The following is a 20718-nucleotide window of genomic DNA, read 5'->3' as shown; positions in this document are numbered from 1 at the left end:
AAAGTGAGAAGGTGAGTCTTCTATAAACTATTTAGTTGTTTGTTTTCTCGCTTGCATTAGGATTGTGAGGAGAGATTGAATGGCTTGGAGATCTAATTTTGAGCAAACTATGTGAGAGATACATAGTGAACAACTAAAAGCCCACATCAACAAATCATAAGGGAACAAAGAAACAACTCAATGTTCTCTAGATGCAATGTTCACAAACAAGAAGTATGCCTTAAGTGCAAACAATCATCATACCAAGGAGCAATGCAATTTTGAGTTTATATTTTTCTTTTTTGTAGCTAGCCTCAGACCACATAGTTCGACAATTCTAGATATTGCCACTTCTAGTTAATAGTCTAAAATATAGACAATTTCAGTAGAAGAAAGTCCATGCTAGCTATTCAAAGTAATGGCAACTTGTAACTTTGAATACACATTATATCACAAAGGCATACTATTTGCAATTGTTAGACATGCTATCACAAATGTCCACATGTAATGGCATACTATCTATTCAAAGTAATGGCAACTTGTAACTTTGAATACACATTATATCACAAAGGCATACTACTTGCAATTTTCAAACATGCTATCACAAATGTCCACATGTCACTAAATGAGCTAGATTTGAGCAAAGCATATACTCCCCCCCACTCCCCTAAACCCTCCTTTCCTTTGCAAGAATTTGCACATGTACACCTGGTTTTTATATCATGAACACAAAGTCATACCAAAGAAGGAGGTTGCAATTGAAGTGGAAATCCATCTCACCAAACCTTGCAAAGCCCAACACATGACATGACATACACATTCCAAATTTAGCCACGTTATTGGCACATATGGACATATCAAGAGAAAGAAAAGATATACCAATTCCAAACCTAAAGACTTGCATATCAATTGAAAACATGCATGCTTTTCCTTGAATTGTAGAAATCAAAACTTCAAGAACTAAACACCTAGAAACACAACTTGTTTCTCCCATTGTAGACAATGATACATCTAGAAGTAATAATATGGCATGGTGACATTATGTGATAGAGGAAGGAAAACACTCATGGAGATTCTTAAACTACCCTCAAATTCAAAAAATAGTAAAACACCTCTCATGTTTTGTTGAAATCCCTTAAGTACCCCTCCCAAAGTAGCTAAAGTTTCCAAAAAGCATTTTCAACTTTATATAAATTCACAATATATGTTGCTAGGAGGCATTTGTTAGCTTGTGTGAGATGTATTTATTGGAATGTGTGAGGCATATTTATGAGCTTATGTGAGGGGTATTTATTGACCGATGTGAGGTGTTTATTCTTTAGAGGGTTCTCCTTTACGCATGGTGGATGTTATTAGTTGGGTGCCTTTGGAGTATCCTCTTTGACTATTTGTTTCAACAACAACCGATGTTTCATAGTTTATATTTTTAGTATTGTGGAAAATGATTTATAATGATTCTCATTATGTCTTTATTTGTTGTTAGAGTCTATTGATGTGTAGAGGTAGGTGAGGATATGTCAACATTGTTGGACTAAGCATTGCCCAATTTTGGATTGTTCACATCTACTCATTGATGTCATTGGATTTATTTATTTGTTAGAGGCACTCCAATGGAAGTATTTCTTTTTATGGCATTGCCTACATTATTTGTTGATTATCATTTGTAAGGTGTAATGCCATTAGCATTGGACAAATTGTGGCATAGAGTTAGATTATTCATTTGATTAAAAAAAGGGGTAAAAATTGTTAGTGCAAATAAGCAAGCAAAAAGCTTGCTCTATTTTTGTGAAGGGTTGTTTTTGGATAAAAGATCAATCAAATCACTAAATACATGCATTGAGGAGAGCCCTCTAAAATGCATGGGGGGAGATTATACTAATCTTGTGTAGTCATGCACTCTTTGTTGCTTATTTTTTCATGTTCATCGTTTCTTACTTTCTTGTGAATGGGATATTAAGCTAGGGTGAGAGGTTCTAGTAATATACCTCTTCCAATGTTCACAAAACTCCATGACACATCATGCTTTACATTTTGTAAGTCACATGCTTTGTCAATTGAGGATGATATTATGTGATATTCTAAGGCGGAGAGGCCTTTCAAGGAACTAGAATCCTTACATGAATTAACAAATAATTATAGTGCATTAACTTCTAATTTTGGTCTTCATTAGTAGCCCCAAAAAATGGTTTATTTGTATTTATTGTCAATTATTTCACAGGGTAGGACATATGCACCAAAGTTCCTTATAAATATCAAAGGAGATGTCTCCTTGTACAAATGGATTCAAGTTATTCACGAATTGATTGTTCATGGTTCGTATCACAAATTAGTTTGATCCCATTGTGGGCATCAAATACACTCTCATTCTCTTCCAACATTAGTTCTTCAACTACTAGTAACCTATTCCTCACACTGTCAATGTACATTTCATGGCTTGTTTTGGCTACCCAACCATTTTGCCTTTGTCCACCATTCTTTAGAGTGTTGGTGACATCTATAATTGTGTGTGACCTATCACTTAATCCTTAGTGTGTGCCTTAGATGTTTTGTAATCCATCCAACATCCCACGTTCATTTGCAATAGTTGACTTCATTAGCAACATTGTTTTTATAGTTTGGAGGTGTATACATGTTGTTGTCTTTGTGCTTTCCTCTCCAAGAGGGCTACTTAATAGTCCCCTATATGTGACCACATTATCAAATAGTTTCCTTTGTCATGCTTTGTGTTGAGGAATTTGGAGATCTTCCTCTTCATCATCATACCTCTTAGAGTTGGCATCCACCACACGTAGCTGCTCGCTTCAGATTGTAGACAACTTCTCCTAGAGTAATCATCATCTTCATTATTGACTCCTTGGCCCAAATGACTAAGTTTTTCTTCCTTCATAGGTATAGATCCCTTTATAGGTGTTACCCCTTGATCATTTAAAAGAGTGTAGCCATCTTTGAGCTTTGATCGATGTCATTGACTGGACTTTGCTCACCTCAATGCCAATCCGTGAGACATGGAACCTCAAGGCTCCTTCATTTTATCAACATTGTACATGGTCCCATCACTTTCATTCATTGTGTTTCTGAGTTCATTGCCTTTGGGTTTTGCCATACACACATTGTCTTCCTTTGTGCAAACCTTAATGCTCCTTTAAAGGGCCCATATTAGTTACACCCAAGTTGTGTTGCTTTGATTCCAATATCAAATGATCAAAAAGTTGATTTGAACATAAAAGCAGTGAAGGATGTTGTTGAGATGCTCATAATGCATTTTACAGCTTGCAACATTGAAGTGAGAGAGACCATGCTTGTAGTTGCTAAGTGGATTTGAGTATTCTTCATCTACCCGCACATGATTTTCTTCTTGTGCACAATGAACTCTACAACGTCACGTGATTTTCACAAAACCAATTACATAGCAAGGCTCACCAAGACAGGCGAAGAAAACAATCATTCCATTTGAAAGTAAACCTTGAAAATGCAGGTTGCTGCAACAAATTGCTAGACTAGTTTGGTAATAGTAGAGGTGCCCTAAAATAGATATGCTTGTAGTAGGGCGCCCCCCAAAGGAAGATCACTCGTATGCTCTAGTAGAAGATTGTGTTGCATATGTTATCTTTCAACTTTTTGAGCTACCGGCCAATCGTAGAGTACGATGCTTGTCTATGATTAGTGGATTAAGTGATGGGCTTCTTCCTCATGACAGATCTTCCTCTCACCAAGGATTTGATTGAATCGATGGCTATCTAATAAAATTAATTTCAAAAAAGGTTTCGCCACTAGCAAGCAAAGAAAGATTTCATTGCAATGCACCAAAGAATTTGTGATACATAGGTTATCGCAACCAAAACTATTGATCTTCTTCTAGCATGCCCATTGCCAACCCTAGTATGTGTTGATGATGTGAAGTTGCGAACTTCATAAAATCGCAGCATTTCGACAACAAAAAATACAAGAGCATCTCGGTAGATTAGGGAAATTGGAGTGGTGGTTTGGAATATCAAGAGACTAAGGGACATTTTGGTGATATTTTCATTCTTGAAAATCTTTAACGAGAGCATGAAAAATGAAAATTTCCCATGGACCTCGAAGGGGCAGCCGCGGGCAGGCCAAAAAGAACTTTAGGGCTACCCTCGTTATGAAAGGTGCTGTGTGTTGACCAGCCATTCTTTCCCTTGATCGCATCGGCCGGAGGAGATACACACGCAGAGTCGAGAGACAAGGGAAGGGAGCAGCTCACCTCTCGGCGTCTTCTCCTCCGTTTCAGGTATCTCTCGAGGCTTCCTGCGTGTGTTTTCGTTTTCCCGCTGCAGTTTGATCAGGCACAATTTCTTCTTCCGGTTGTTGCATCTCGCTCGTTTCTGCCATGTTCGTGTCACTGGCATGGAGGTTTGCTGATGATAATTCAAGGCCTTCTGGTGAAAGGTTCACTTCGCCTTAGCTGCACACGGACTTTTGGTTGTTGTCCGCCCATTTTGGATTGGTTGAGGGATAGTTTGTGTTGCTAAGTTCAATATCTCGATAAATGCACAGTATTCAGGACATTCTCTGAATGCAGCTGTTTATTGCTGTCAATAGCTTCAATAGAATGCTTCGAAAGTAGTGTCGCAAATTTAGTTTATGATTATAAGCGAGGCACAACTGGCAATGCTACCAGGAATAATTCATGGTTATGTAAGCTGTTTGTTGGAGTTGCTAAAAAACAATGCACAAATAGGATGGTTCAATGTTGAAGCTTTCTCTAGTTTTAATCGGGGGAAGGCCCTTGTTTTTTGATGAACTAGTCCTACCTTCTCAGTTGAAGTGACCGATCCTTTGCTTGATCTTAACAGTGATGGGAAAGGGACCTGGCTTGTTCACAGACATTGGCAAGAAGGCAAAAGGTGTGCCTCCCATGTGATGTTTCTCTTCCTTTAAAGCTCATGAAAACAATGAAAAGGCAGTGCTATATACATATAAGAATTAAAGCTCTAAAAATTTGTAAACGGTGAGCCTTGCTTGCATGATTTTTAGTTTTTCATTGAAATTTCTAGTTCGAAGTTTGCTGATAGAGTTGAAATCGCACTCTTTTGATTATTCCTCTGCCCATTCTCACGATTTGATTTATCAGCAGTGCTCTTCTTATTTGCTTAATCTAAGACTCTGGAAGCTTTGACAAGTCCTGCTGAACATCTATTTGTCAGAGCAGTGCAATACTGCTTGTGAGATGGATTGTCGCTTCCCCATGACACTTTGAATAAAATATTTGACGAGATGTGACATGTGAATTCTGGCTCACCATCCTTTATAGTGGAAAGTAGTACAGCTTTTTGATCGGTTTCTGAAGCCAAATTATGACGGCATTGAAAGCAGTACAGCCACTTCACCAATGATGGCAGTGTGCATTAGGTGATTTTTGTAGATACCAACTTTGAACTGTTAACTAACTTGTAATGCTACGTGGGTGGCACTGCTATCAAACTGATGTGGCATTACATATGGTCAGGATCGAAAGAGCTCACTTTCATCGTAAGTGTATACACACTCTTTATATATTTAAGGAGCATGCAGAAGTATCACCTTGTAGGAGGCAACCTTTTTTCTCTTTGAGGGGGTTTTGTTTGTTGATGCTTATAGCTCAAGTAGCACATGGTGTAGTGGTTGGGATCCTTGTGTGACTGTGTAGGAACGCCAGCCATTTTGGCCCTTGGATGAGTTTATGGGAACTTGTTATGCAAGGTAGTTGGTAGAGGTTATAGTGGTTTGAGTTAATTCATTGAAGTATAAGGATTCTTAAGTTGAGGTCTTATAAGTTAGGGTCCATAGTGAAATAGAAGCAATATCTTATGCAAAAAGTTCCATTTTGATGTATTTTTGCTATGACTTGATAACTAAAGTTGAAATAACTGGTTGGAGGGGGGATGGGTGAAGTCAAACACAGTAAGTCTATATGTTGTTATTAGTTAAGACATTTGCATGTATTTTGATGGAGAGAAAATTCTGAAATAAATGGCCTTGTTGCGTGGTTCTACTGTTTTTATGTGTCTCCATCTTGTATTCCTTGCCAGTCAAAGTGGGCTGCTCTGCTTGTCCTTTCTGCCTCAGCTCATTTGACATGTGCAAGTTTTCCTTTGGAATTGTTGTTTACTTCAGTACTTTTTTGAGTTAAGTCATTAGTCTTCTTCGGGTCTCTCTCCTGAATTCTTAATGTTCCAGAATTCAGCTCTTAGTGAATGCATGCGCAAGAGCAAAGGACTTTCTATTTTGTGGCATGTCATGGGCTTGTTGTCCTTTCTGCCTCCAGCTCATTCAAACATGCAAGTTTTCCTTTAGAACTGTTGTTTACTTCAGTACTTTTCAAGTGAAGTCATTAGTCTTTTTCAGGTTTCTATCTTGAATTCTTGTTCCAGAACTCAGCTCTTAGTGAGTGCTTGTGCAAGAGCTAAAGGACTTTCTACTCGGTGGCATGTCAATTTTGGAATGAGCCTCTGTCATTTGTGCTGCTTACTATGCAGTTTCTGCTAATGATTTTTGCAAATTTTTCCATGCATCCAGATTTGCTGACCAAAGAATACATATCTGACCAGAAATTCACAGTCACAACACAAACCGACTCAGGTTTGGTAAGATGTCAGTAACTCACTTACTTATTACTTGCTCGTGTATAGGGGAACATGTAATTTAGCTTACACTTTTTATTGGATTTGGGTTGATCAAAGCTTTTTTATATTGACAACTAAAAGGTTACATGGTCTTCTCATGTTCGAAGTTGTGTCAGGGATAAGAAAAAACATCATTCATAGAAGTGTACCTTTCAGTTTTAGTTAAATATGCTTGGGTGCTACCTAAACTTGACTTGGGTCTGCTTTTCACTTACTGAGTTTTGGTGCAAAGTAAAAATTTGGATGGCTACATGCTGGTTAGAAATGGCTGGGATCTCAACAGATTAAATCATTTGTTTGAACTAGAATGCTTGGGTCCTCATAAGTCATGTGGTTGCTGATTATACCGTTGGATAAACATTTTGTGGTATCAATAGAACACCTTGTCTCCTCAATGTTAACATTCTTCCTTCTCAACCTTGTTGTCGCCTTGTGCCTTCCCATGTGTGAGGGTGTTCATCCACACACATGCGTGCACACACACACACACACACAATGTTTGCACATGTACAAACATGTGCAAATACATGTATATATACAAGTGTGTATACTCCTTTGTATGCTTAAACACTCACGTTCTTGCATTGATACTTGTTGGCTTACATGCCAATTCTCTATATTTCTATCTGCCAATTATACATATGCCATGCTTTTATAGAAGTGCACACTTTGTACATTTGTAATACATATACATGCATGTCTTTGAATGCATCTATACACGTGTATTATGTTGTTGATTAATGGCGCCCAATATATATATATATATATATATATATATAGAGAGAGAGAGAGAGAGAGAGAGAGAGAGAGAGAGAGAGAGAGAGAGAGAGAGAGAGAGAGAGAGAGAGAGAGATTCCAATGACATTTTAGTTGAAGGGCCTCCTTGAAGGTGCATTTGCTTTTCTTTACTTATAGGAGAATTGGATACTATAATTAGAGCATCCTATTGATTTGAATGATTGCAAGTGGCTTGAATGCTTAGTCTTGAGCTTTAGGAGTACTAGGACATAACTAGAACTTGACTTAGGATTGCTTGCATTGAAGGAGCTGATTATGCAATCAGCTATGATTGCAAAGGCTTTTGGGGGGACCTTGCTTGGAATGCACAATGGGCCAAAGTAGAGGCACCAACATTGATAGAGGATGGTTGAGTTGATGACACATATGCATGCGTATGCATATGGATATGCTATAATCCATTTGTAGATACATCTTTTCATGCATATCTTCATATATGCATTCATTACTTACATCGTACATATGTTTATATGTGTATACATGTATTGTCTATACATACGTACATATGTATGTATATATAGACATACGTGGATATGCCTTAAGATATATATTATTATGAATGAAAAATTTTAAATTCACAATGTATACATATGTGTGCTTTGTACATATGTATCTATGTTATGGATATATGTGGATATGCCTTAATATATATTGTATCATATACGAAGAATTTAATTCACAATGTATACATATGTGTGCTTTGTGCATATGTATCTATATGTATGCATGTATAGATATATGTGAATATGTTTTGGCTATATATATGTACATTCGTTTTATTGAATTAATGGACAATACTCTCAATGTATTATACATTTAGGTAATATGTGTTGTGGATTTCTTTCAAACACTAAATGCACATCCATTTTTATAGATATGTTTATACTACACATAGTTGTATACAACAAAGTTTTCACACATACATAAACACATGCACATTTGTGCATGCCATCAAGATACCTATATATGTGTGCATGCATTTATATCTATGTGTGTATTCATGCACGTGCATTTGCACATGCTTGAAATACAACCAGATTATTCCTTCATGCCCAATAGTTATTATTGATCTCAAAAGACACTTTGGTCTTGTTGTGAATCTAAATACTTTACTTCCAAGCATAATCACAAATAATAAATTGAAAATGGATGCATGCAAATCCTCACTAAAAGTTGCTTAGTGGAAGATTTTACCTTCTTTAGGAAGATGATGGGCGTTGGATGAGATAATGTCTTTTCTTATCTTGTTGTCCTCTATGTATATTTGTGCTTTGTCTCTTTTTTTCTTGTTCTCTTCTCACCAGAGATACATTTACCTTTAAGTGGGAGGTTGTTGGGGGTAAAGGTACATTTGTCTACGTCCTCGTGTATTTAAATACACTTAAAGTACTCACACGCTTGTAAGTTGTACACTATAGATGGAGGCACCCATCAATGTCACTTCATTGTTTATTATTTCAGTGTCTAATGAATGAGAGAAGGCTGGTCACACACTGTGATTGTTGGAGTTTCCACATCTTCTCTCTCTCTTCTCTCTCTCTCTCTCTCTCGCTCTTTTACTCCATTTGCCATAGCTTACATCTCCGTTGCTTTTTCATGGAGCTTAAACATTGCAAGGGTGTTAATATCCATGGAAGGTTTCATTAAAGGAGCTTTCTAGTAGGAATTTTCTATTTTTAGAGTCATTTGTTAAATTGGTATGTCTGGCAAGCTTGTCTCCATTGCGAGTTTGTTTAGTCGCTCCATGGATAGGTGGCCGAGTTTTCAATTGTGTAGTTTTCAACCATGGGCATCCTAGTGTAGTTTGCAAGTAGAGTCAAAGGCACTCCTTGAATACCTGTATCATCATGCAGGAGGGTGGGTGGTTAGCTCTAGATAGAGGGCAAAAGAGTCTTGGCTTCTTTGACATCCCTTGGAGTTTTTATTTCTATTTTTGGCAAAACTTGAAAATTGAAGTTGAACAAACTAAAAGGCTTAGTAACAAGTGATGGTTGTCTTAGGCTCTCCAAACATGGGTACACCATTCTAGGCATGTTTGTTGGAGGGGACTCTTTAGCAATGTATTAGGCACTTCTATTAAGGTGTTATTGGGTGCATAATAGGTACTCGAATGGCTCATTTAGGAGTGGTCGTTTCTCTTGGCTCTTGATTTGTAGTCTATATATACTCCACTCTGACACTCTTATTGTTTGGGATCACATCCCTTTGGAGAGAGGGAGAGTGGAGGTACTGTTGGTCATCATATGTGCCATCATTTGTGTGGTTTGTATAGTATACTCCATGTCTTGAATTGTAAGTTCCACTGCTTGCTTATTCATTCTTTGAGTTCTTGTGAAAATCAATCTTCTCAGCACTCAAGAAGTATGCTCTTTTATTTCCATGGAGTTGCTTATTCTCATGTGATATCAAATGACCATTGTTACCAGCTTGGTGCTTTGCATTGTTTTATTCTCTCTTTCATTGTTCACTCCTCTCAGTATTCAACAATTATGCTCTTTTGTTTCCATGGAGTTGCTTATTCTCACATGATATTAAATGTGTTAAGAGTGCAGCGATGTGGAAGCATAGGACAGAGTGAGAGAGAGTGCACATAGAGAGAAGAGAGGGAGAGAGAGAAAAGGAGATAGTGTAATGCAGTTTAGTATGCTATATAGGAGTGCAGAAATATACACGGGTGCGGAGAAAATGTTTGCGTGTCTCTGCCTTGAGAACCTTGATCTCTGTCAGCCTGCGCACTGTCAGTCTCAGCAGACCAACTTTGTCAGATGTCAGATTAGAATGAATGAGTGTGCCACCAACTAACTATAAATAGCCGGAAAAGAATAGTGCCCAGCACCAGGTCGGATGTAGTAAATGCAGCCGATTGTATAAAATAATAATAAAACTGTCCAACGGCACAAACTGTTGACCAATTGCACAGTTTGCTGCCATGTGGTAGTTGATGTGGCTCTTGTTGTGAACTGCTTTGTTGATGTGGTACCTTTGTTGTCTGTATTGCTGACGGGGCCAGGGAATGACTCACTAATATCCCCTCTCAGATCTTGGACATATCAAAAGATTGAGGGATTAGGCATGTCTCAGAAGAAGAGCATGGGAAAGCGCCTTCGTGAATAGATCTGCAAGATTATCCTTCGTCTTGTAGTACTCCACATCAATGGTTCCATCGAGAAACTTCTCTTGAATGAAGTGATATTAGATCTCAATGTGCTTTGTTCGAGCATGGAATACAGGAGTCCGGACAAAATCAATGCAACTCTCATTGTCGCACCGCAGAAGAGTAGGATAAGGCTAAGGGCAACCAAGCTCCTCCAACAATCGTCGAAGCCACATAACCTCACATGTGGTGGAAGACGCGACTCGATACTCCGCCTCAGTAGAAGAAAGGGCTACCGTGGGCTGCTTCTTACTACTCTAAGAGATAACACTTATACCTAAGGTAAAATAGTAACTTGTAGAAGACCATCGATGGTCCACATCGCCAATACAACTCGAGTCGCTCCAACTTGCAAAACAAGATCAGAAGCTTCGGTAGCTGTTGGATAAGAAATCCCTAAGTTAGAGGTTTCCCTCAAGTATCGAAGAATCCTCTGAGCAGCTTGCCAATGCACTCAACCTTGCCAAAAGACCCACAGCAAAACAAAGACCAACACGAGTGTTGAGTAGCCAAATCAAGGATCCAATCAACTGACGGTAGCGGGAAGCATCCGTCAAGGGAGAATTAGAGTGTGAAGTGGCCTTTCAATTCAGGTCCATGGGAGTAGAAATGGTTTGACAAGTCTTCATTGCAAAAGTCACCAAAAGCTCTTGAATGTATCGTTACTAAGAGATAAAAATCCCCCTTTGTGACTGATAAATCTCGTGACCCAAGAAGAAATAAAGAAGCCCCAAATAGCAATCTCCAACGTTTGAGGTAAAGCTGTCTTGGTCTCTTGGACCTTCTGTGCATGATCCCTTGTTAGTATCAAATCATCAACATACAACACAAACAACACATGACCAATCTCGAAAGTGTGCATATAAAGTTGCAGATCGGCCTTGGAGCGTTGATATTTAACTTCGATTGAAGAAACGAGTTGATCTTCTCATTCCATGTACGCGGAGCTTGCTTGAGGCCATACAAGGCCTTCTTCAACCTGTAAACTTTTCCCATCCAAGGATCCAAAGCCAAGAGGTTGCTCAACATAGATCTCCTTCTGCAAGTCACCATTGAGAAAGGCCAACTGATAGACATGCCATCTCCTATGGCCAGCTAAGGTAAGAACAACGTGAATAGTCGCTATACGAGCAGTTGGGGCAACAGTGTCATGGAAGTCAATGCTTGGGCGTTGAGCAAAACCTTTAGCAACAACGCGAGCCTTGTGCTTGTCCTAAGAACCATTGCTAAGGTACTTGGTCTTGAAGACCCACTTGACGCCAATCACCTTCTTGTGAGAGGGACGAGGCACAAGAGACCAAGTGCCATTCTACTCAATACCCTCCAGCTCGGTTTCCATAGCCGTCTACCAATGGTCAAACTGCAAAGCTTCCTTCATTGAAGTGGGCTCTCGATCTTGCATAACATGGGTCATCAAACAATAGTTAGAGCAAACAAGCTCTGTAGAATGTGCCTGGGTTTGTTGTGACCTCTGCGGTTCATCCTACGATTCCCACTCCTCAGGGACCCCCTCAATCCTTGAATCTCAAAGTGTGTCACGGGCCCAACGAGAAGGAGGCCCCCGGCACTCTCCATCTATTGAAGACTGGGGAATACCCACCAACGGCAGCTCCACTGGGGTGGCCGGTGGAAGAGAAGACTTTGAATCAAAAGAAGAAGCTCCATTATGAGGCTTTGGCTCCAAAGGAACTGTCTCGGGAGCCCAACTCTCCTCTGGATCTCCAATGACGGGGTTCTCCTCACCCTCCTCTGTGGTCGGAACTTCCACGAACCCCACATCTCGGCTCTACTAGGGTGGCCCGTGGAAGAGAAGACTTTGAATCAGAAGAAGAAGCTCCATCAAGAGGCTTTGGCTCCAAAGGAACTGTCTCGGGAGTCCAACTCTCCCTTGGATCTCCAAGGACGGGGGTGCTCCTCACCCCCCTCTGTGGTCGGAACTTCCACGAAACCCACATCTTAGCTTGTGTAGACATCTCGCTTGATGGGATCAAAAAGACGATAACCTTGGGATTGGGAGCTGTAGCTAACAAAAACCTGTCAACGGGAAGTCGCCAAACTTGTCATGCTGCGTCTTTGGGATGTGCACACAGGCGTCACACCCAAAGATCCGGGAAAAAAAGACATTAGGCTTAGTCCCAAAGTAAGCATCAAAAGGTGTTATCCTGTCAACGACGGAAGTGGGAGATCGATTGAGGATGCGAACTGCAGTAGCCACGGCCTCGGCCTGCAAAAACTGAGGTGTCTGTCGGTGCTCCATCATGGTGTGCACCATCTCGATCACACTTTTTGTTCTTCCGCTCCAAAATGCCATTTTCTTGAGGAGTGTTGGTGTTAGCAAACTCTTGGTGAATGCCCCTATTTGCACAAAATTGAGCAAACTCATTAGACATAAATTCACCGCCCTTGTTTGAACGCAAGGTCTTCAGTCGCTAGCCAGATCGGTTCTCCTCAAAGAGAAGCCAATCCTTGAAGTGAGAGAAAGCCTTCGACTTCAATGTTAAAAAATAGGCCTAAGTTATCCTGTTGTAGTTATCTACGATCAACATGAAGTACAAGCTCCCCTTCAGAGACATGGTCCTCATCGGGCCACAAAGATCTGTAGATACAAGCTCCATAGGTGATGTAGATCGCCTCGAAGCTTTGTTGGGAATCCCATCCCGACGCAGTTTCCCACGAATGCAAGAGACACATGGCTGATGGCTCACCACTATGTCTAGCAAACCTCGGACAAACAATCCTCGTGACATTCGAAGGTACTCAAAGTTCAGGTGGCCAAATCGAGCATGCCATAGCTCGGACTATGTCTGAGAGGTGAGAGCTGTAGAAGACTTCAATTTGTAGATGCCATTCTCCTCAAAGCCATAAGAGAGAACCTTCCTTGATCCACCATCAAGGACTCGAATAGCATCATTGTCAAACTCCACCAAGAGACCAAGAGAATAAATCTTATGGACCGAAAGCAAATGATACCCCAAATCTGGCACATGCAACACCTCGGAAGTGTGGGTACCACCATGTCCATCTGGAATCAGCTGCATCTGACCCTGTGTAGCAATAGACACAAAAGAGCTGTCTCCAATGAGAATCTGTCCACGCGAAGGCCGCAAATCGGCAACACCAATGGGAGGAGTCATGTGCCATGAGGCACCACTGTCTAGATTCACTCTCGAGCTTGGGGAGCTATCATCGCAGTATCAAAAGTCTTCGGTGTAGAGTCCTCTATGATTGCTAAGTGTAGAAAAGCAACTAATGAGGGTGCAGCCACCGTTCCAAAATCCTTTGTATCCTTCTTCTTGGTGTCCTTGTCTTTGTCAGGGCAATCTTTCTTCCAATGACCGGTCTTACCACAAATATGGCAAGTTGATTCCTTCTCCTTGTCCTTCTTGGATTTGTTGTCCTCCTTCTTTTGGTACTTTCCCTTCTTTTGAGAGGCTTGATCAACCAATGTCTCTGATTTGAAAGCATTCTGTCCCTTCAACTGTTCCTCTTGGTCCAAAACCATAGGAACCAACTCTTCCCATTGAAGAGTCGACTCCCACCTTGATGCAATAAGAGCGGAATAAAAGGTACCGTATCGTGGCGGCAATTGGGACTATAAAGTGATCGCCATGTCTTCAGAGGAAATAGGCTTACTCGCATTTTGAACTTGCATCTAAAGCTGTTGAAGCTTGTTGATGTGTTCCCGAAGCGAAGAAGACTTATTCACGAACAAGGTTTGCATTTGCACCTCCAAAGAAACCCTCTTCATGAGGGTCATCTGGTTATACATCTGATCGAGCTCCAGCCATATTTCTCAAGCCACCGTCAAGTGCTTGATGTGAGCTATCACGGCTGTAGTGCAAGACAGAAAAAGAAAAGAACGAATCCTTGCATTCAGTTTGTCCCAATGAGACTGAGCCTTAGTCAACTCTGCACTAGCATTGGAAGAGAGTTTGGACTCATCTCTTACGGAGAGCCTATTAATCTCCTCCATCACAAGCTCCGCCCAATCATAAGACTCTAAAATGGCCATCATCATCACCCGCCAGATGCGGTAATTGTCACCATCAAGCTTCTGATGTGATGGAAGAGCCGATAGGATAGGCACCTTCCTGTCCATGATCGCTTGGAACTCCAAATCAGTCTTTGTAGACATGCTCACCTGCAATGCTTGCACAAACGCAAAATCAGCTCCCTCTGACTATGTAAACGCAGCCTGCTAGGGCTGTTTCCTCCGCTTCCCGAACCTTCTTCAGCTGCCGGAGGCGATGAAAAGGTAAAATCTGCAGTGGAAGGCCTAAAACACAGCCTTCCTCCCCTTCGAACAGCAATATCCTCTAGCAAATTCACCAGCTGGACTCCTTTCCTGCACACCCACACTCCCTCCAGCCTTGTTCCGATGCGCAGCCCTCCCGCTCGCCCTCGAATGCTGAAAATGTACCCTTGTGTCGCGCTGAAATCTCCTCTTCAGGTAGGTTCTTCTAGTCCGTCTGATTTCACCGCTTTGATACCATGTCAGAGTGCAGCAATGCGGAAGCGTAGGACACACACACAGAGAGAGAGAGAGAGAGAGAGAGAGAGAGAGAGAGAGAGAGAGAGAGAGAGAGAGAGAGAGAAGGAAACAGTGTAACACATAAAATCTGCAGTGCAGTACGCTGTATAGGAGTGCAGAATATACATGGGTGCAGAGAAAATATCTGAGTGTGTCTCCACCTTGAGAACCTCGATCTTCGTCAGCCCGCGCACTCAGTCTCAGCAGACCAACTCTGTCAGATGTCAGATCAGAATGAATGAGAGTGTGCCACTGACTATAAATAGCCGGATTTAGTGTTTTTAGTTGCGTTTTGTGTTTTTAGTTGTAGAGATTGTCTCTTCTTTTGGATTTGTGTTTTGTTGCTACATTCACTTGATTGTTGCTTCCTTCTGTGTTTTTTCCTATTGCTTGTGTTCCAAGGACAGCTAACAAGGGACATGTTTGAGGCAAGAGACTTTTTTTTAGAGTTCATCTTTCAGTCTCTTTGTCTAAAGATTCTAGTATGCTAGTTATCTTTGTTTCACATATATATCAACAAATTCTCATGCCCAATCAGCCTACATCACACATGTGGACGTGCACACAGTGCACATGCATGCATGGTTTTTCAAAAATGAAAACCACATACGATAGAGCCACCTCCTCTGCCAGGAACACAAAGTATATCCACCCAAGGGACTTGAGTTACTCTTTCTCCTGCTATTGGATGGAGGGAATTCCGAATAATTGTGCATGCTTGCATACAATGTTTTGTGATGTGCATCTGCCCACATCTCTATTGACCACATCACATGCATACACTTAGCAAATATGAAATTTAAAATGACCCACCACATCACATGCATACATCTAATGAATATGAAATTTAAAACATTATATATGTATGCTGTCCAACCCCATCCCTGTCATTGTCCTTGTGCTTGCTTGTCCCCTCTACCATGTTTTTATCCTATAAGGGTTAATCATGCCAAAGAATTGAGGGGCCAAAATCTTTGATACTTTTGTTTGTGTGCAGCCTTGGATATGTAGATATTGCTTGAACTTCATTTAAATCTACAAAAGAAGATAAATGCTGATTCAAGTGCAAAGGTTTCATGCATTCATATGAGAGATCCTTGATAGAGATATTACTTGAACTCTTCTTGCCATTGCAAGCTGAGAAAAATGCTTGTGGAAGTTGAGCACAATGGTTAGAATACAAGAGCTCTTAATATTGGAATACAAAACACAATGGTTGCAAGTTATATTCAAGAGCCAATGGCAGGCTAGTCAGCTATGATCCGCATGATATGTCCATTCTGTGGACTCAATATGGTCCTAAACGTACATGAAAAATGTCAGATAAAATACGGTGTTTTGTATGGTATTACAAAATACGTATTGCAGAGCTTCCTATTTTATTCTACAATGAATATAACTTTTGACTTTTGATGCTTGTGCTATTGGCAGTTCTTATTTTGTATGTTTATGAGCTATGCAAGTAGTTGTGTCCTGAATGTTGATGATTGTCTTCCAGGTTTTTACGACAAATGGATTAAAGAAAGGGGACTTATTCGTTGGTGATTTGGTGGCCAAATTTTCAAAAAAGAATGTTACTACTGAGATCAAAGTGGACACTAATTCCAAGGTGTGCTTGAACCTTTATTGGGATTAAAGCTTAAACTGTGATTGTTCAAAGTAAGATTCAAAGTATTCTCAAAAAAGAATGTTACTACTGAGACCAAAGTGGACACAAATTCCAAGGTGTGCTTGAATTTTTATTGGGATTAAAGGCTAAACTGTGATTCTTCAATGTAATGTTTATGACTGATTGTTCAAAGTAAATGTATATCATGTGTAGCATTAGTCGTTCAATATGTAGTCGATGGTTTTTTGGAGCTTCATATCCCCAGTCTTAAAAATTAAGCAACGATGGAGAATGAAGTCCGCTTGCCAGGTTGTGGTCCACATACTTTTTGAGTGAACTTTCATCTCTGTTTTTTATCCTGTGATCTGATTGCTCTTAGCTTGTTACCCTAAACACATCAGTGGACCAAGTATTGGAGTTTGTGTGAGCAATCCAGAGGGGAGACTTCTGGCAGTAAACTTGGTATATTAGTTGGCACTTGCATGTCACACCTCCCTGCTAAAAGAAATTTCTGCTTGCAGCTTCACAATCTTGGCTCACTAAATGCGTTGAAGTTTGTGTGAGCAACCCAGAGGGGAGAGTCACTTCTCCCTGCCAAAAAAGAACAAAGAAAAGCTGCTTGAAGCTTCACAATCTTGGCTACTGCTGCACTATGTCAAACACAGCCACACAACATACACCAAGGCCAGACATTGCAGCAGCACTTTGTGGGTCCACATCTTGATGATGACCTGCCACCATGTTGTAACATTCAACTTTCTAAGCTGTATGCGGTTTGCTCCCTGTGTTGTCTTTGCTTCACACTGATTGGCATGTACTCCATTTTAGCAAGCACCTTTTGCATGCTCATGCCAAATACCAAGATGTCATTGGCGCTGTCAAACACAGTGATACAATGTACACCAAGGATGACAGGCATCACAGCAGCACTATCTGGGTCCTCATGTACATGACCTGGCATCCTGTTATAATGTGTAACTTTGTAGGCCGTATGTGGTTTTCTTCCTGACTTGTCTTCACTTCATGCTGACTGGCATCTATTCCATTTTAGCAAGCACCTTTTACTTGCTTGTGCCCACTACCATGAACTCATTGGCATGCAAGCAAGCCTTCATGCAGGATGCAGGTAGTAAGGTGATTTTGGGTATTTGGGATCTTTTATGTTCAATATTCTGCATGAACTCATAAATCACATCACAGATTGGCTATCAATATTTTAGGTGATTCTTGTTATAAAGTAGTTCTTAATTTTGGTGTGTAATGCCATGTTTTTCTTTTGTTGAAAGTCTTGGTAGCTTCCAACTGCCCTCTCAAAAAAGGGACAAAAAATTTAGCCACTGCTTAAGTTACACATGATTATTTATTTCAAAATTTGTATTTTTAACTTTTGAACAAAAATTCAAAGCCTCATTTTGAATTTTCTGCCAAGTGATGTGGTGTTGTTGGTCATATGAGCACATGCTGAACTGGTTTCTGCCAAGTGATGTGGTGTTGTTGGTCATATGTGCACTGATTTGCCCACTGTTGTTTGCTGAATGTAATTGATTGGTGGAGTTATGTTTTTGGACACTTGTCTTGATGCTAAAATTTGCTATGCCTTGGTGCTGCTCAGATTGTAGCTTGACTTATGCTGATTTGGGCTTCAAAACTTTTGCCTTTATTGAGTTCATCCAGCTTACCCTATCTGGCTCTGTAGATGTCATTATATGCCAGATATTGCTTGGCCTTAGATGTGAAGACCTTTAAATTGTGCTTAGATAAGCTAGGTGGATGTTGGCCTATAGAAAGTATTCAAAGCTATAGCTTGTTTTTTCATTTACTCAAAACCTAGTAATTTTGAAATAACTTTTACACCAATTTTCGACCAAATTGTCTTATGATGTTCTGAACCCAGCTCATTTACCACACTAATGGGTGAACAGCCCGATCCTGGTTCTGTTGTGAGTGTGAATGTCAGTAGCAGAGTTTTATGTAATAAGTTCTTAATCTCTGTGACATTACCTTGATCTGACACTCAACGCTGTGCTAGAATAGATTGCTACAACAGTTACAGTTGATGACTTTGGCCCAGGCTTGAAGTCAGTTTTGAGTTTTACAGTTCCGGATCAGAATTCAGGAAAGGTATGCTTCTATGACAGTTTTGTTCACTGTGATCAACATTTTCAGTTGAGGTGTAATTTCCCCCTCTGATAGTCCATCTTATTTGGAAAAGATGGAGCTGCAATATCATCATGATTATGCAGGTCTAAGTTCTATCACTGGCTTGACATCTGTTCCTGTGGTCGAAGTGAATGGGGCCTTTGGTAGTGAGGGATTTTCCATAGGTGGGGAGGTTGCCTTTGACACGAACTCCGGAGCTTTTACCAAATACAATGCTGGTCTCGGGCTCACCAAACCAGATTTCAGCACTGCCCTACTGCTGTGAGTCCTCAGCACTTCGTTCATTTTTAAGATGCTAAGCCAGAGGTCACAGTGGTTATTTGTGGAGATTCGAAATTCAGTGTTCCTTTTTCCCTTTTTCTGGATGCAGGTTGGACAGAAGGGATACTGTGAAAGCCTCCTATGTTCATCACATCAGTCCTGCTACAAAGACCACTGTGGGTGCAGAGGTTTCACACAGATTCTCAACAAAGGAGACAACACTAACTGTTGGAACTTCATATGCCCCAGACCCTCTCACAACTGTGAAGACCAGATTGAACAACCATGGTAAATTGGCAGCTCTTTTGCAGCATGAATTTAGACCCAAGTCAACCTTCACTGTTTCAGCAGAGGTAGATACGAAAGCACTCGACAAACGTGCAAAGGTTGGGCTGGCATTGGCATTAAAACCTTGAAGATCTTGATACTAGTGTCCTTTACCATCACTAGTTCTATTCCATTAGTTAGAGGTTGGATTATTCAAAATAACTTCCTGTCAATAAACACCTTGGACATGAAATCCTGCCGGATTTTTATACAGATGCTGCGTTTTCTGCATTGAGTTTCAATGTCATGTCTGTTGAACATGGCGACATTTTTGATCCACCTATGTGCCTTGATATTCAAAACACATAATTACCGGAGAAACTATTTCAACATTCTATATACATTCTCTGAATGCGTGGTAGTTGGGAACTTCATGAGTATGCTAAGCTGTCTTATTACGCACAGGATTGGTCTTTATTTATGTTTTCTGGCTTTCTAGTCTTGGTAGAATTACATACCAACATCGTAACAACTGAGCTTGTTGGGAGGACTTTGCCATGCCAAATGTGGCTTATCTGTGAACTGCATGATTAATTTGCTAATCTTACACTTGAGGCGCTATGGCTTGGAATGCATCGATGATTGCACTATATTTTGAACATAGAATGGAAGACGCAATAAAGTGGTTATTTATGGATGTGAAATGTGGCTAAGTTTTGGCAGATGCTAAAAGCATTACAGAATTCTGCCATCCTGCTGAGGGAAGTTGTAAGCTGCTGGTAGATTTCTGAAAAGTCCTAAGATTTTTCCCCATGGTTATCTCACAAAATTGTTTGCATTCCTACAGGATGATATTTTCTTTGATACTATCAGGACTACATTACAGATCCTGCTTGTTTCATTATCCATGGAGCCCCTATCCCTGAGTAGTGCCTGTTTCCACATCTAGAGATCCTGCAACCCCAGATTTCTGAAGGGCTCAAACATTTTGTTCCAGAGCTTGTTCTCTGTAGTTCCACAGAGAATGTTCAATAGTTTCATGCATCCTGTATAGGGGACACATCTATGAGCATTGCATCGTCTAGCACATATGATCCTTTGTTGATAATTTGCAAGAATGCTTTTTCCACAGCATCACATGAGAGAGAGAGAGCGAGAGAGCCTCATGGGATGGGTTCCATCTAGGTTGGTTTGCCTTCTGGATGCTCTCAAAATAATGGGCACATTGCTGCTTGGACTCTTCTGTAGCATGCTGGAGTTTCAGCATCATGGGCACATGAGCAGAAAATACAAGCTGTTAAGCAAGTTGGACAGATGTCCTTTGGTG

General features: G+C 40.5%; 1 protein-coding gene across 1 annotated transcript; it reads left to right on the top strand.

Moving 5' to 3' along the window:
- Nucleotides 1-4055: 4055 nt before the first annotated feature.
- On the top strand, nt 4056-19790 carry LOC148039272 (mitochondrial outer membrane protein porin of 34 kDa-like). Its single transcript, XM_087675159.1, has 7 exons — nt 4056-4237; nt 4803-4853; nt 6505-6572; nt 16593-16703; nt 18738-18824; nt 18916-19124; nt 19234-19790. The coding sequence occupies exons 2-7, from the start codon at nt 4805-4807 to the stop codon at nt 19538-19540; spliced, it is 831 nt and encodes a 276-aa protein (XP_087531285.1). The 5' UTR covers nt 4056-4237; nt 4803-4804; the 3' UTR covers nt 19541-19790.
- The last annotated feature ends 928 nt before the right edge of the window (nt 19791-20718 follow it).

The sequence above is a fragment of the Lygodium microphyllum genome, chromosome 3 (genome assembly GCF_053477565.2).
Source record: "Lygodium microphyllum isolate KBCC chromosome 3, Lygodium_microphyllum_v1.1.10, whole genome shotgun sequence".
NCBI lineage: Eukaryota > Viridiplantae > Streptophyta > Polypodiopsida > Schizaeales > Lygodiaceae > Lygodium > Lygodium microphyllum.
Note: the sequence above shows the minus strand (reverse complement) of the source record. Positions and strands in the feature narration are given on the sequence as shown.

Bases quoted from the DNA above. Each gene is read 5' to 3' on its own strand.
- LOC148039272 (XM_087675159.1), top strand. From the start codon at position 4,805: ATGGGAAAGGGACCTGGCTTGTTCACAGACATTGGCAAGAAGGCAAAA. The intron at 4,854-6,504 runs GTGTGCCTCCCA...CCATGCATCCAG, and splicing joins CATTGGCAAGAAGGCAAAAG to ATTTGCTGACCAAAGAATAC. The intron at 6,573-16,592 runs GTAAGATGTCAG...ATTGTCTTCCAG, and splicing joins CACAAACCGACTCAGGTTTG to GTTTTTACGACAAATGGATT.